This window comes from Cygnus olor, chromosome 11 (genome assembly GCF_009769625.2).
Source record: "Cygnus olor isolate bCygOlo1 chromosome 11, bCygOlo1.pri.v2, whole genome shotgun sequence".
Taxonomy (NCBI): domain Eukaryota; kingdom Metazoa; phylum Chordata; class Aves; order Anseriformes; family Anatidae; genus Cygnus; species Cygnus olor.
In genome coordinates, this window is record NC_049179.1 from 3,783,747 (window position 1) to 3,799,711 (window position 15,965).

The 15,965-nt window shown below is 38.0% G+C and overlaps 1 protein-coding gene across 20 annotated transcripts in view; it reads left to right on the forward strand.

The window, feature by feature from the left end:
* The window catches only part of TCF12 (transcription factor 12), a 162,701-nt gene that overhangs the window by 135,908 nt on the left and 10,828 nt on the right, over positions 1–15,965 (forward strand). For 9 of the 20 annotated variants that reach the window (XM_040570446.1, XM_040570453.1, XM_040570447.1 and 6 more), the window contains 4 exons: positions 3,537–3,615; positions 8,092–8,165; positions 9,084–9,155; positions 9,870–10,076. In XM_040570446.1, the coding sequence (XP_040426380.1) occupies positions 3,537–3,615; positions 8,092–8,165; positions 9,084–9,155; positions 9,870–10,076 (432 nt within the window). The remainder of the gene's footprint in view (positions 1–3,536; positions 3,616–8,091; positions 8,166–9,083; positions 9,156–9,869; positions 10,077–15,965) is intronic. The other 11 variants (XM_040570443.1, XM_040570444.1, XM_040570455.1 and 8 more) reach the window with 3 other exon arrangements.

A 15,965-nucleotide genomic window follows, 5' to 3' on the forward strand; every position in this document is an offset into this window, starting at 1 on the left:
TTAAATGAAGAAATAATTTCTTTGAAACGGTAATTAATTGATACAGATTGTTTTGAAAATAGGTCTTGTATTCAGTATCTGACTTAATTCTCATTATATGAGAATTTTCAGACTTACAAGCGGTGACTGGGGAAGCGCTTTGTACTACTTGTGCTTAGCAAATGGACTGATTCAAAAGAAATAAGTGACTACTATGCAGCCCCAAAAGACCGTTCCTGGGTTGCATTCTGCTTCTGTTACCTCATACCAGCAAATGGAAATGTGCATAGTCGTAAAGATCCTATTACTCTGCATCCCTCAAAGGGTCAAATGTTAAATGATCACCAGATCTGATAATGGCTGTAATGTCCATATTGGGTAGGAGAACTGTGACCTGCTGGCTTCGAGGAGAAAAGGGTTGTCTCTGTTGCTTTTGGGGCTTCAGCAAGTATACAACAACACACAAGCACAGAGGGCAATTAACACTCCTTTTTGTCTGTTTGAGACCTGTCAGAAAAGAACTGGGATCAGTTTGGCTCCTGGAAATGCAATGCATACACACGTCTGGCTGTCCATTACTGTACAGATGTTTTAGGATGTCTCTTGTTCTGCAGCCCGACCAAAATTTGTGTTGACATGTCGGCCAGCAAGACCTGTGGGACTTTGTGATGTTTTCCATTGCTCTCCTTCTTTTAACATTTTTTTTCTTGTCTTTTTATTGTTTTCCCATTTGAAAGATCCCCAGGTATCTTTGCCCAAGTCCCTAGCTTGAGAAATCTAGGATGGTGTTTTGAGAAGAATTCTAAATGTATTGGGAGTGGAAGTCAGGGCAGAAATGTTTAATCTAACTGGTGGGTGGGCTTTGGTTGTCATAGAAACTTGTTTCTGTCATCCTGTGTTGCTGCTTGGCAGGAGCAGCCAGGTCATTCCATAAATCATTTCTGTCGGAGCTGATGGTGATGCATTCCATCTGCTCTATCAGTGCATGCCATAGTCTGCACACTTCAAATCCCTCGCCTCATCCATCTGCTCCCCCCGCGCCCCAACACGCACGCCCCCAGCACACTTCCTGAGCTCCTTCAGGAGGGAGGGCAGCTCGCCCGGCCCTGCTGCGGGGAGGAGGGAGCTCCTCTGCCCCTGCCCAACAACTTAGCCTGCATCAGTCTGGTGGGTAGTAAGCCCCGGTACTTGTCCGGTTGGACAAAGTTTCAGTTAAATACTGCAGCTGTCTGGACTTCTATTGGAGAAGGCACAGTACGGCTTTCTGCTAGGATTTTGAATGCTACCGCTGCAACTGCTGAGAGGAATTTCTAGTTCTAAAATTCTGTTGGTGCACATCTTACAATTGGCCTTTCATGTGCGAAACATCAGAGGGATACGACATTTGTTCTTCAGTTTAGGTATTAAAGACCATACAGAATAGTATGTGATTAAACATGTAAGGCCAGATAATACATTTGCAAAGGTTCTTTTATTTTAGGTTTAAGCCTGGATAATTGTGGTCTTAATCTCAGGGTAGGCAAGAAAGAGAATTGTACATGAAAGTATTTACACAAAGTTCCCAAAGCCCTGTGGATTATGCATTAGTTTGGATAATGAACTAGTGTAGATAGAAAGAAAGGAAAATCTGGGTATTCGTGCCATTTCTAATGTGTTTCCCTGAACATTTGCCAGACAATAACCCTTTAAGATTGTGCCCATGGAGGGTTATATGGCAGGAGAAACATCTGGTTTATTTCATTGCCTAATGCCAAATCAAAACACTTGGTCTTTAATTTAGAGGAGATCAAACAGGAGGACTGTTTAACTTTGTTGATGATATCAGAGCTCTTTGTGATAACTTATGTTTTGATTCCTACCTCAGAACCAGGGTAAAGGCCTTTGTACCATCGGGTAGTTAAATAGCCACTGGTCCCCTAACAAAAGAAAAGAAAATGTAGGGAAGTTGACTTCTAAAAGTAATTCATGAATTAAGTTTCTTTGTTGCTTTAGACTCAATAACATTAGCATAACAAAGCCTAACTGAAATGTACACTGTAGTGTTTAAAAAATTGGACTAACGGCTCTGAGGTTTGGCTCTGCAGGCTCTCAATTGTGTGGCTTTTGTCAAAGGGCCTTTTCATTAGACCCTGGCATATTGGCACCCTGCTGATTGGAATGGACCATGACTGATGGGAGGAGGAGTCTCATTTGTTGCAGTAAAATGAGTCATGTTACCGTTTAAGCCTGGCAGAAGGTGTCAGGGTTGTTCATCATTGGTCATTTAACAGTACGGCAGCCAGGGACCGCATGCAGGATGAATTCTGACTTTGTGTTTTATTTGTGGCTTCTTCTACTGCGGCTGCTGCTTATAAAATACAGTGAAATAAAATGGGCAGGTGAAGTGCTGGAAAACAATCAGTTCCAAACAAAGCGTGAGCTCCTTTGTTATTCTGACAGAATTTTATTTTTTCAGTATCTTTTTTATCTGTCTGTGGAACTTGACAATTCTCAGACTGGCACTGAGTGCCTGACCAGGGCTTCTTTTATAGTGATGTAGTTTGTTCTCCTAAGTATGATTTTTGTAGAATGTATGAAAGGGATGAGGTGTTTTATTAAGGAGGCGATGGTCTTTTCTAATGTGTGGTAGGCCAGGACGAAGCAGATGGTTTTTTAGGTCCTGGTTGTGGATACAAATACAAAATACACACAAAACACAATATGCAACTTAACCAAGTCCCAGTTTATTGTCAGCTATATGTTGAACTGTCATATTGTCTGTGTGACGAGACATCAGCCACACTGCCAGTGAAGATTTTTTTTTTTTTAACTGCCATCTGATGACTAACAAATTCCGGTCTCTGCTCAAGTAAAACAGGTTTGAACTGGTGACCCATAAGAAACATGTTCTGAAGTCCATAGCTAGCTTCTAAACCTATTTAATTCCCTTTGCAAAATGATTTTCTGGAGACTTTTGAAATTTTCAGATTAAAGCTTTGAATGTTGTGTCTTGTATTTTTTATCAGGACTTTTTATGACATTAATAACAAGGAATAAATTGTTGCAGTTGGAGATTTAGTATCTTAAGGGAGCAATTGATACAGAAATAAGAGAGAAAAATTGTATGTGCTGCAATATGTAGAAACAGCAACAACATTTCAGGTGCTTTTTATTTGAGAGGCACCAGTAGTAACGAGAGCTGAATGCTTTCCCCCCGTTTCCTCTAGTGAAGAATTAATTTTTAATTTTAATTTTCAGATGAATGTGACTGATAAAATCTCTCTCTTAAGACTGGGAAGTTGTTTTTCCTCATTTTGTGAAGGTCTGTTTGTTGTAATTATCTGTGTACTGGTAACTCATTTATAATTCCCCTTCTGTGATTAAAAAGCTGTAGTTTGTGCTATTGGTAAAGTAGGAGGAAGTTCGATTTTGTGTCATTATCAAATACGGGCTATGATTATTTTGACAACTACCTTAAAATTAAAGTTCTCTAGATGTTTTCAGAACATAGTAAAGCACAGCTCTTTTACTGTGTATTCTGACATGTACTGATATAAAACCATCTTGTCTGTTCTTAGATTTACTCTCCTGATCATACCAGCAGTAGTTTTCCATCAAATCCATCAACACCAGTTGGATCACCATCACCTCTTACAGGTAGAGACTAACTATTTGTCAATAACCTGTTTGTTTTTTGAACACAGCCTCCTTGGAATCACCATGAAATCAGCAGTAGCTTCCTTGAGTAATTACTTCTATATTTTGTTTATTTTTCCATTGCACTGGATCTAAATTTCTAAATATTTTGTTATGGGCATTCACTTAGATCCTGGCAACTGGCTTTGAAAATTAGCTCTACTAAAACCATCTTTGAAAACATTGAGTAACCATATACTATCATAGCTATGATAATGTTTGGACAGATATGTACCATTGGAGAGAAAGCAATGAGTTATTTGTTGTTTCTGTTGCAGTTTTTGAAACTATATGTAAAAACTGTGGCAACTTGCACTGAGAAACACAGCAGGTGTTTGTTCCCTCTCTGAAAAACAGAGTAGTCTGTGAGAACATCCATTTTTTACACAGGATAGCTTTTCATTCATATCTTTCATGAATGCTTTCATTCCACAGGAGAATTTCTGGCATTTTTCAAAATAAATGTGCTGTATTGCAGCCACCTCTGTCACCTGTGCTTTGTGTGTTACTGGTGTGAATGTGGAAAGAAGCATTCCAGCGTGGAGATGAACTGTAGGCAGCTGCCTACAGCTATTAGTGGGCTGTGCAGCTTTCACAGACACTGTGGCCTCAGCTGTCTAGTAAAAGTTGAACAGCTGTTCTCCATACAGAGAGGACTGTGAAAGCTCCATTGACTTAAATTTGTTGTTTAACAAAGAACTAGAATTACAAGCAAGATGATGTAACTTTAACCCTGTTCTTTCCTATAGTTCAATTTAAAGTTTATAAAACATTTCCCATTCTCTGTTGTTTAGCATATTCCTACGGATTCCTGTCTGTTGGTCACTGTTTTGCAGGAGTTGTTTTTTGTTTTCTTTTTAATAAAATTAACTTGTAGTGAAGGATGTACACAATGAGTGTAGCTGAAAACTTATGTAATCTAGGTGAATAAATCAGTAAAGTTATTGCTTGCAAAGTACAGTCATATGCATACATATATGAATATGCGTATCTGTGTATATAACATCACTCAAAACTTGCATCATTTGTATTTCACCAGTGTTTAATGAGGACTGTTCTGGTTTTCTGTGGACTTAATGGATTAGTGAATATCTGACATGGCATACCTGAACAGCTGCTTTTGGCATTTTTCCTGTAACTGGAAAATCCATGTTAAATTGAGTAATGATGGGATTAATGGGGTTTTTGATTTAGTGATTACCGTTGGCAAAAATGTCTTGTGTATCCTTATTGTGCTGAAAAGGCAGGTCAGACCAGAAAAAAATTATTCTTTTCTTGCTAGCATGAAAGCAAATGTTGTAAATGGCTCTGTGGTTGGAAGAAAAGTTCCAACATTTCAAAGTATTTGCAAATTGAAGCTCCCAGTTTAAGTTTCCTGACTAGATACCACACACAAATTTGAGCATGAAAGAGCTAACTAAATTATGTTTTTAGAATTTAGACCTCAGGTTTTGAGGTCTCTAAAACATGGGGTTTCCCTTTGTCTGTTGATGCCTTTGTTGGAACCTTTATCAAACATAAAACTCAACAATTTGCACATTGATTTGCATTCTTTACTCTGGATTCTGGTGGCTAAGACAGTAGTTTATAAAAGCAAATAATACTGAAATCCTTCTCAGCCACAAACTTAGCATCTGCTTTACAATTACACACACTCCCCTCCTCTCTCCCCCCTTTAATTTCAGTGATACAGAATTTATCAAGCCTTTGGTAAATTGCTCCAGTAGTTAATTACCTTCATTTATGAATCTGGACTTTTATCTTTATTCCCAAATGAGTCGCTAAGAACACAGTGAAGCACAATGTAAAGTAATTACTACTATATTTATTGTTATTTATACTCCTGGTAGCCATTTTCTGTCCTGACCCAAAAAATTGTTGCAGATAAAACAAATGTTCTATGTATACTAAAATAATATATTTTGGAGCATTTTGTTCTTCATGGTGATTTTCCTGATTTTACAGTTAGTTCTTTGTTTACCTGGCATTCTTAGTATTTTCGCTTTGACTAAGTCATACTTCATTTATTCCTCAATTGTAAATTACAATAGGGAGATAGTAACTTTGTGAGACATTTAAGTACATAAGTTGATGTTGTAGTATTTAGCAGTTTTGTTATGGATTTTTTCTTAGCATGCATCAGGACTAACAATTTTTTTATTAATTGAAGTAAAAGCCTTGAAGACAGGAGGATGAAAAGCCCCAAGTACCCTCATTTAACTTCTAATTTTACATAAGTACGCTTAGAGCTTAACTTCTTGCATAGTTTTAATGATCGTGTAGTTTCAACGATGCGTATGTGAAGTTTATATACAAATTGGGATGGTGGGAGCCGTGGTATTCTAAGAATCCTTCTCCCAGGATCAGAGGTATTCAGAAGGGTTCAGGCAGTTTGGAGGATGCAGAAGCAGCCCCTTGCCACCTCTGCTGCGTGTTTGTTTGAAAGGGGAGCAAGGGGATTAGGGCTGGGCAGATTCTGAGGGGTTGAACAATACTACAGTGATTACCATCGATGACCCCTGTAAATCCTAGCACTTGCCCGGCTTATTTGTTTTTTTTCATGCTGCTATGTTGGTGCTGCGCTAAGAGCTGCAGTTGTTAATTGCAGGGCTTGTGGTGCCAGGATGCTTTTTAACATAATTGGTGGATTTCATGCACAAACTTCTGTGAGGGGGAGTGGAATGAGGAAAGCAGGAAATCAGTGCCATCTGGCAACCTGCACAGACATGGAAACAGAATCTGCCACTGCTTGCAAAGAGCACTAGCGTTACTAGAGGTGTGATGAGAAACTGCAGGTTGCCATTGGGTTTTTCGTTTGAGAGAAGGAGTTTGGGGTTTGGTTTGGATTTCTGTTTTCGTTGTGATAAGTCCCACTCAGTTTTCTTCTGTACTTTCCTTAAGGAAATCATACCTTTTTCCATTAAAAAAAAAAAATCACCATCAAACTAGGTGCACAGGCTTACTGTTGTCAAACATTGCAGTGAGCTAATGTATTCTTAAGCTATTTCATTACTACTTTGTAAAAATAAGCTGGACTCTAGGCAATATTTCCAAGTTCAGGATTGACAATAATGCAGAGGGAGACTGTACATCCAGACCCTGAGTAGCTGTGTGAAGTGAAAATTTGTAATTATAACCTTACTCACTGATGTAGTTGTATTTTAAGAGAATTTGAGTGCAGTTATGGCAGCTTTGGTCTTCTATGAAACTGGGGAAGTTTTATTTTTATTTTTTAATTGGAAAAGAAATATTTGAGTATTTTAATGGCTATGCAAGCTTTATTCCTTTTCATAAGTAAACCGCTTTCTTTAAAAGGTAACTACTTGCAGCTCTCTGAACAAAGGAACTGTAATGTTATTAAACCTTTTCCCAGTTTTCCAGACATAGAGCTCTGGCTGTTATTGAAAGAACAAGCCCACAGGCTCTTCCTTTAATGAGCTGCTTTGGATTGTATGTCCATAATTTATTAATGTAATTGCTTTATTATTACATTTGTATGGCTGAAAGGAAGCTGTCTCTAATGGACATAGAATTTCATGTAGTATCCTTATAAAAGATGCATTATTAGTTGGTGAGAAAAATACATGTTAGACTACTTCAGGCTTTGTTTAAAAGTACTGCTTTATTAGTTATTGTGTTTCACATGTAATTATTTCTAAATTTTACATGATAATAAGTTTTTTTCAGATTAGAATTGATATGTATTTGAAATTGCAGTGTATAGGTAACGTATATAATTATGGCTTTGTTGCATGATGATTCTTAAACTGAAATGAAATCTGTTCTAATTTGCCTTGAGTATATCTGAAATAAGGAATGGAAATAACTTGTGTGTACTTTTACTCTTTTAACCTTGGAATGCATTATGATCTAAAATTTATTTTTCTAAATGGATAAGTAGAAATCATACAAAAGAAAAGTAAACAAGATAGAGAAGCTTTTAGATCTAGTTTTAAGGTTTCTTCTTTCATAGAGGATTGTCACGTGAAAATGTTTTTTCAGTTATTCTTGATTCAGTGTCCATTTGATTTCTTTACATATTTTAAATGTAAATTGTAATGCTGTTAAAGATATACTTACATATACTGAACATAATCTGAAGAAAAAAGAAATCAACAGTCTTCCTGTGGTGAGATTTGCAAAAGACAGGTATTTAAAGTACTATGTGTTGTTTACTCCATATTTTTTAACATTGAAGTAGTTTGAAGATGTCACTGCTTTGTCATCAATAATGTGTCTAAGCCTACAGATGCCAGGATATAAAAAAAAAATTATCCCTTAATAAGGCAGAATGAAGGAATTTGTCCTCCTCTGTAAACCCATATGTTGGCTTACCTTTATGCAGAATATGTTGGTTTTAATTATGTGAAGAAATATAGCATCTGTTTCCTGCTTATGCTGCATAAATCTGTGACTTAACCTAGACGATTTTGACAGGTGCCAGTCAGTGGTCTAGGAGTGGAGGACAAGCCCCCTCATCTCCAAACTATGAAAACTCTCTACACTCCTTGGTAAGAGTTGTTGAAAGCAGCATAGTACTTCTTACTTAAGAGTTGAAGGCTTGTTTTTGTGTAAATCCTGCATATCATTAAAGGAAGCAGTAGGATAGCATTACAAATGAATTCTTTGCTAACAAATGGCCTGTTCAGTTGAACAATATAAGACGTGCAGGGTGTGTCTTTCACCATCTGTTCCTTGGGCATGAGGCTTCTGTGCTGAGGACAGCTGGTGCTAAAGCACTGTTAAGAGATTCTGGTACCTTTTCACAAATCCATAGCTAATTCTTATCTAAAGTTCGGTCTGCAGAAAAGATAAAGACTTCATGCCTTCGCATTTACTTGTCCTTCCCCCACTCTCCTTGAAATGGTAATCCCTTGGGCTTGTTTTCATTACACTGTCATTAAAGTATTAGTGTATTTTATTATTATTATTATTGGGGAATGTTCATTTATTAACTAGTGAAACATTTTTCAGAAAAAAAACAACAGGAAATAACCTACACTATTGTAAACTATGATGGATTTGAAGATTCAGCAGAGGATTTAAGTTACTGACTAATTTCTTAAATTTCTGATACAGCATCGGGAAGAAAAGGGGAAAATTTTGAGGGAACACTGAGAGGTTTTAAATACCTGTTAATATTTCTAGTTTCCACAGATAATTTTTTTTTCTGTCTAATGAGAATAAATTTAAGCTAAATCAGTTCTCAATATTTTTGCAATTAAATATAATTGATATGTACATCTTAGAATCCTAACACAACTGCAGTGTTAAGTATTAGCCTTTTCTTATCCTGATATAATCAGATTTCTGTTGCATTAACTTGACTAACAATTTATTGCTGACATGCACATCAGCTGTTTCCTCACCTCTTTTTTGAATTAATCTTAACCTGTGCTTTGCTTCCTGTTCTGTCTTGACTTTGCCAGAAAAATCGAGTTGAACAGCAACTTCACGAGCATTTGCAAGATGCAATGTCCTTCTTAAAGGATGTCTGTGAGGTACTATTTCACTTTAGATGGTGCCTTTTTGTGTTTCAATTAATGCTTCCTTCAGATTCCCCATTAAAACTTAAATTAGTGTAGCATATGACCCATCTTTTGACTCGAGCATTCTGCTCTTTCAGTTTCTAGAGAGCTGCAATGTCAGAATCTGTTTTGCTTTGCTTTTTTTGGGTCTTTTTAAATAAAAGTAAATCTAAGACAGAGACCTATTCTGCAGTAACATATAGAACTTGGTTTTATTTCTGAGATATCTAATCTGTTTAAAGATTAGTTTTAGAAAAACAATAACTTTTGTCCAGTCTTTTTGTAATACAGCTTCTCAGAAAGCCACTGCCTCTCCTAATTGTTACCGATGTGATGAGCCTGATTTTATGATCATTCTTTCTTGTCCTGTATTACACAGCTTGTTTTGTAGTACTTCCTTTTTTCTTGTTCGTGCAATGTAATAGAAGCTAAGTAACATTAACCTTATAATAAGCTTCACTTTAAAAGCTGCCACCTATTTGTGGAATGAATGCTATCTCAAGCAAAATCTCCAGATACCTTTTCTTTTTTCTGTTTGTTTGTAGTGCTGGTAGGTGCTTTTGAAGTCTTTTGATACTGCTTTTCATCTTCTATCTTTAATGTCTCCAAGGTAGAAACTGTTCCAGAGTAATAAATTTGCAGATTTATTCAGTAATGACTGTTGGTGTTCCTCTTCAATCCCAACAGCAGTCTCGAATGGAGGATCGCTTGGACAGACTTGATGATGCCATTCATGTACTACGAAATCATGCTGTGGGGCCTTCAACAAGTCTATCAGGTGGCCATGGAGACATACATAGCTTATTGGGACCATCCCACAATGGGCCAATTGGGAGCCTGAACTCAAATTATGGAGCGTCTAGCCTTGTAACAACCAACAGACAAGCATCAATGGTAAAGATGTTTTTAAACATGTATATAATTGTGCAGGGCAATTACAGCTGATGCTTTCAAGTTATCGTGGAGCCTGTTGAGTTAAAACTGTACTGTTAGATTAATATCTATCAAAAAAACTACTAGGGATTCTCATAGAGGAAAAGGTGGCAGGCAACCTGCACCTGCTATGGGTTTCCAATTAGAGGGTTGGGTGAGGGGTGGGCAGAAATGAGGGGGAGGAGAAAGATGCGAAAACTTAGACTTTGGCCTGGTCAGTGGTCCATAAAATCCTGCTGTGACCATATGCAGAAAGCTGAAACTTTCTGCTGAGAGCATTTCAGCTTATACATGCATTTTTTCCAGATGTGTAATAATTGGCAGAACAGTTTTCTCCTTGAAATGGTGAATAGGGAGATTGAATGGGAAAAGCAGTCAAGAAGGACTGAATTTCAAGTGTTCTGGTCTGGAAAAGCTGTTTATTGTAAATTGGAACTAGTCTTCAATAGCAGATGCTGGCAGAGGACTGGGAGGAAGCTGTTGGAATGTGGAACCATAGTGTGTGCAGGCTCAAAATTTAAACTTCTTTTTCTAAATGAAAAGGAGTTTGAGCACAGCTGTAGTGTAAGTAACAATGAAGAGGAAGCAACTTTTAGATTAATCCCTAAGAAGAGTTAAATAATTCAGTCCATCTCTTTTAGTTTCTTTAAAAATGTGAGCTATTCTGGAAAAATATAGTTAATCTTTCCGTAGATCAGAAATATGTTAAAAGAGTTATATAGTAAATGAAATCTCTTTGTAGAGTTGCTTGCTTCCATTTTTCTTCCTTTTCATTCAGCCCTTCTCAGAATGCTTACTGGAAAAAAAGCTTTTTAAAAACATGCTTATTTTAATGGTGCCATGTGTTTGCATGTTTACAGTGTAATTTTAAAGACCAGTTACATGCTGTGAAATTTTCTGTTATAAAACATATTCACAGCTGGGTACTGTGTGATCAAGGGAAAATTTCACCGATCATCAAAATAATTAGGTACCCCAATTGCTGAAGGGTTTGTATTCTATAAAACAGAATTAGTTCCAGGCTCTCCTATTCGCACGTCACACATCCATTTATATTAATATCAGAACCGCTGCAGTAAACATCAAAAAGAACTGGCTACTTTCTATAAGCTGTGTGTGTTTGGGGACATTTGGGAAAGGAGGTACTTTCCAATGGCATATCCAGCTTTAGGTTTCTATGCAAGTTCACAGTTGCTTTTAGTAATGAAGGAAATGATATGTAAATACTTCAGAATTTTTTTAGTGCTGCCTCATAGTTCGTATTTAATGATGCTATTAAAGGGAAAGTTTTTACAGTGTTCTGAAATTTAGTCATACAAAAGAAAACCTTTTTTTCCTAGGTCTTAATGGTGTGGGGTAAAATGAGTGACTGAAACTTGCAGTGACAAAATTGTTCTCTGGCTTGTTCTCTGGCCTCCTCACACTGCTGCTAAGTCAGATACACATAATGCCCAAATGTACATAAATTTCTGTTTCTGTTTTAGACTAAGCTGTGGTAATTTTTTTTATCAAGTCAGTTTTGATTGAAATAGGTGACAGTAGGAAATGACTCTCCAAAACAAATAAAGGCTCCTTGGCCTGCTGTAGTTTAATGTAGTTGTGTAATTTAAATGTAATGTAGACTTGATTTATCATGTAGTGATTGATCTGCAGATTTGATTGAAGGATGCTTGCTGTGTGTCAGAAATATACTTATGTTAGGAAACTGGAAAAAAAAATTGCTTTTGTATGTATCCTCACTGGGTGAAACAAACTTGCAGATCTGTTTTATCTTAAAATGTGAGTCAGCTGAAGAATTTCTTGGATTAACCTTAATTTTGTTACATCAGAAAAATTGGCTCCAACAGAAGGCATCCTGTTGTGGCCTTTCCCAATCCCCAAAGAGAGCCCTTTGACATCATTTGCAATCACAGGATCCCAGCACGATTTAGGATGGAATCCTGAATTATGTACAGGGCAGAGACTGGCACAGCTGGCTGTAGCGGTAACTGGTTTTATTAGTGACAACTGCATTGCAGTGATGCCCCAGAAGTATGAGGTGTAATTCTCCAAGTATTCAGTTCTCAATTCATTTCCAAGTACAGTTGTTCTAGTACTTGCTTTTCTTGAGATTGAAAATGTAGAAGAGCAAAAAATTTGACACACAAACAGACCTGTAGGAGATTTGGTTCAGAAATTAAATTCCTCTTTATTTTAGAGTACATACCATGAAGTTTAAGAAAATACTTAGTATTGGCTAACAGAAATTTCAACATCGATAAGCTTGTTTCCCTGTTTTTGTTTATTTGATGTGCACGTAGGGCTTTTCGGTCAAGAAGTGTTTAGTGGGATTTAGCAATAAATGAAACTTCCTTGTTTGAGGGGGAGATATCTTTATACAAAACACTTTTGTTTTTTAGCAACAAGAAAATAGAAAAATAAATTTAATTTCCCTTGAAGAAGATGATCTTGGCAGAAGGAGCTAGGAAATGAGTAATTTAACTCCTTTTTATGTAATTAGTGTAACCAGACATGGTTTTATTTTAACATTTGCTTAATTTTTGAGCCAGATTTATTTTAAAACTCTAGTTGACTTCATTTCCTGTTCACTCTGAATGGTCTTGTTTTCTTTTTAGCTGGGCTGTCCATTAGATTTATTCAAATAGATTTTTAATATCTCAAACTCATCAAATATTTGCTAAGTGGCCTTTGAAGTTGATTTGTATTTTATTTCGTGTATTATTGGAAAGTTAAGTAGTAATACTGTTTTTTTCTTACTCAAGCAGCTTTTTATTTGTCATTGCAATACAGTGGAAAAAGAACAGCCTGAATTGATTAAAAATAAATAAATAAAGGGCCTGGAAACTCAGTTAAGGATGAAACTCAATCCTCAAGTTAGAGGTTTTTTTTCCAGGTACAACAGGAATCTAAGAAAATTGGTGCTCTCCCTCTGCCTGCCCCTATCTGCTGTAGCGTAAAGTCACAAAGGGAGAGTTCAGCTGCTTCGCCCCCACCAGCCTCTGCTCGTGCCTCCAGTGCTTGTATTTCTCTGCAGATTGTGCTCGTACTGAACAACTTAGAGCTGCCCAAAGTGTAAAAACTTTGGTTCCAGAGCCCTTTTGCTTGTCTTCCTGGCATTTGCTGTAGTTCAAATGACGTTTATGACCATGACTGATTCTTTTTGCCAGTTCACAGAAGCTTTAATCACTAAGTTTAAAATCGGTAATCAAACAGAAGCATGAGCTGCAGAGCTGATGTTAACAGGAGAAAGGATTTCATTTTGCCACGTCACTGAGTTCTCCTCCGTGCAGTAGTGTGTCATCAGTTGCTGTGTCCTCTCCAGTTTTTATTTAATTCTCCAAAACACTCAGTTTTCTGGTTTAGATCCCAAATCTTACTGCTTAAATCAACTGGAAGAAGTTGTGCGCTTCTTAAATTTTTTGTCTGAGTTTCTGCAGGTTGTCTGATGTGCTGCAACTCTTTCTTGACATGCATAAAAGTAAACACAGCTCACCTAGTAAATTACAACAACGTGATGGTCTTGCCTACAGGACTACTATTTTCCTCGAATTGTGACTTCCCTGACTGGGATACAACTTCGCTGGTTTGCTTTGAACCCTAAATAGGTGTGAGGCTGTCATTACGTACAAAAAATATACAGTGGTGAACCCCGAAGTGATCTAAGCGTATTGCAATGGGTGCGGTTTCTGTGCTGGTTGCTTCTCGGACTTTCCTAAACCGCTACAGCTTTGGCTGTATCGTGCGGGACGGGAACGCGGCTTCTCAGCGTGCCCTCCCCGCTGGGCCCGAGGGGTCGGGGCAGGGATTGCGGCAGAGGGACGGCAGGGATGAGGCCGGGCGAGCTGCGGTAAGGCTGCGGTGACGCCCGGCGGGTCGTGCAGGAGCGGGCCTGGCTGTTCACTGCGGGCCGTGCCGGGGGTGGCGGCGCGGGCCGCAGCTGTATGCAAATGGCGGCGGGCCCGCACCTGGTGCTGCCGCCCGCGGCCCCGCTGCGCGGCGGGGGAGCGGCCGCAGGAGGTGGTTGCGGGGCCTCGGGCTGCCGCCGGCCCCTGCGCGCTGCCCCTCCCGTCGCGGGGCTCTCCTCCTGGCCGGCCTGAGGGGAGGAGAGCCCTGGGGCGGGGGTGGGATTTTTTAGGACATTATAGATCGGAGTTAAAAAAATTGATGTGGTGGTCAGTTTTGTAACGTTGTAGCTCTTAAGGTTCCCGTATAAATCTCATTAATCTAAACTGTATGCTTTGAGTTTGTAAACCTCTTCCAAAGAACCGAGACGTGGACTTGAATTCAGTTTTTATTTCTGATCTATTTTCTGCCTTTATAAGAATTTATTTGCTAATCTGTCACTTCTAGATTAGCTCTAGATTTGAGAGTTGCCAGGGTTCTGGCAGCTGTTAGGTTTGTGCACAGCTTTAAGAAATTTTTGCCCCCCCCACACTAAGATTTGGGGGGGGTGGGGGTGGAACTGCCCTCAAAGTGATTAATAGTTTGTAGCTTGAATAAAAGCACCCTCATGTGATAGGACTTAAGCGTGACCAGAAGAACAAAATAAAACACAACCTGAAGGGCAGAACTAGCAAAAGGCTGGGTTTTGTAAGTTGCAGGGAGTGTGAGTTCCACCTTCCCCTTGGAAGGATTTTTCTCATAGGCTGGAAGAGTCAGGTCCTGCTCCTTACTCTGGTGAACTCAAGACACTCACAAGAACTGGGAGGACCATATCCCTTAGAAATTCTCACAAACAAAGCTTATGGCAAAAAGGAAGATAAAACATACTTTAAAAAGCACAGATACCCTGCAGTATGCAAGGTTTTCCACAGAACTGCAGAATCTGTAGCAGCCCAGAATGACCTGATACGAGTTGTGGGTTGGCAGGGCTGGGAGGGGGTGGTCCCCCCCTTCCTTTCTTGTTCGTGTGTGTTAGCTTACAGGAACGAGTGTGTATTAAACAAAGGATAAACTTGCATAAGGGTATTTATCTCTCTCTGGGTAAAATCCATACTAAGACATGAAAGGTAAAAGCTGCATTAATTACTCAAGAGGGATTCAAAGCTCAGCAGTTTACTAGGATTGAAGGATTTATTGAAAAACAGTGGTTCTCATGTGTAACTCCAGGCAATAAACCTATTTAATTAAAGGCTTAATCTTCTAGTTGACATGTTTGCTACTGTTCCAATAAAAAGCTTCATCTGTAGCCAATTTTTATAACTATACAAATAATAGTATCATCTTTGTTCTTTTTTTTTAACTGTTTAATTGCATTATGTTGGTTATGTTATAAATATTTAAAGGACTTTTGTCTCTTTAGGAATCAAAAGCTTTAAATGGCCCATATTCCAATTTATTTAAATTCAGGCAGTTTGTCTTTACCTCCTCCATTTTCAGACTAAAGAATAGTATTCTTTTAATAGATGTTTGCATCGATAACAGTATTCTGTATTGAGCAGCAGGGTTGTTGCTTTTTTAAAAATAAATTAGCCTCTTCAAGCTATGTATTTGCACTCACAGCTACATTACATAAGTATAATTTATTAAAGTTCTTGCAAGATTGAGATTATTTTTTATGATTTCTTCTCAATACTTCTTAAAAATTTAATTGTGTTGTATTATGAAAGAAATTATGTATTACATGCAGGGGGTGGTAAGAATAGTTCATATGATAAGATTCAGTAATGGAACTAGACCCAACGTGTTTAGCTGAGGAAAGATATTAAAGTGAATAAAATAATACTTTGAAATTAGATGCATTTTTCCTAATCCTGTTTTAGCAATCAGGAAGCGAGGAGATGTTGTTTTTTTTGTTTGTTTTTTAAATATGTGTGTCTATATTTAAGTGTGTGTGTGTATGTGTACATA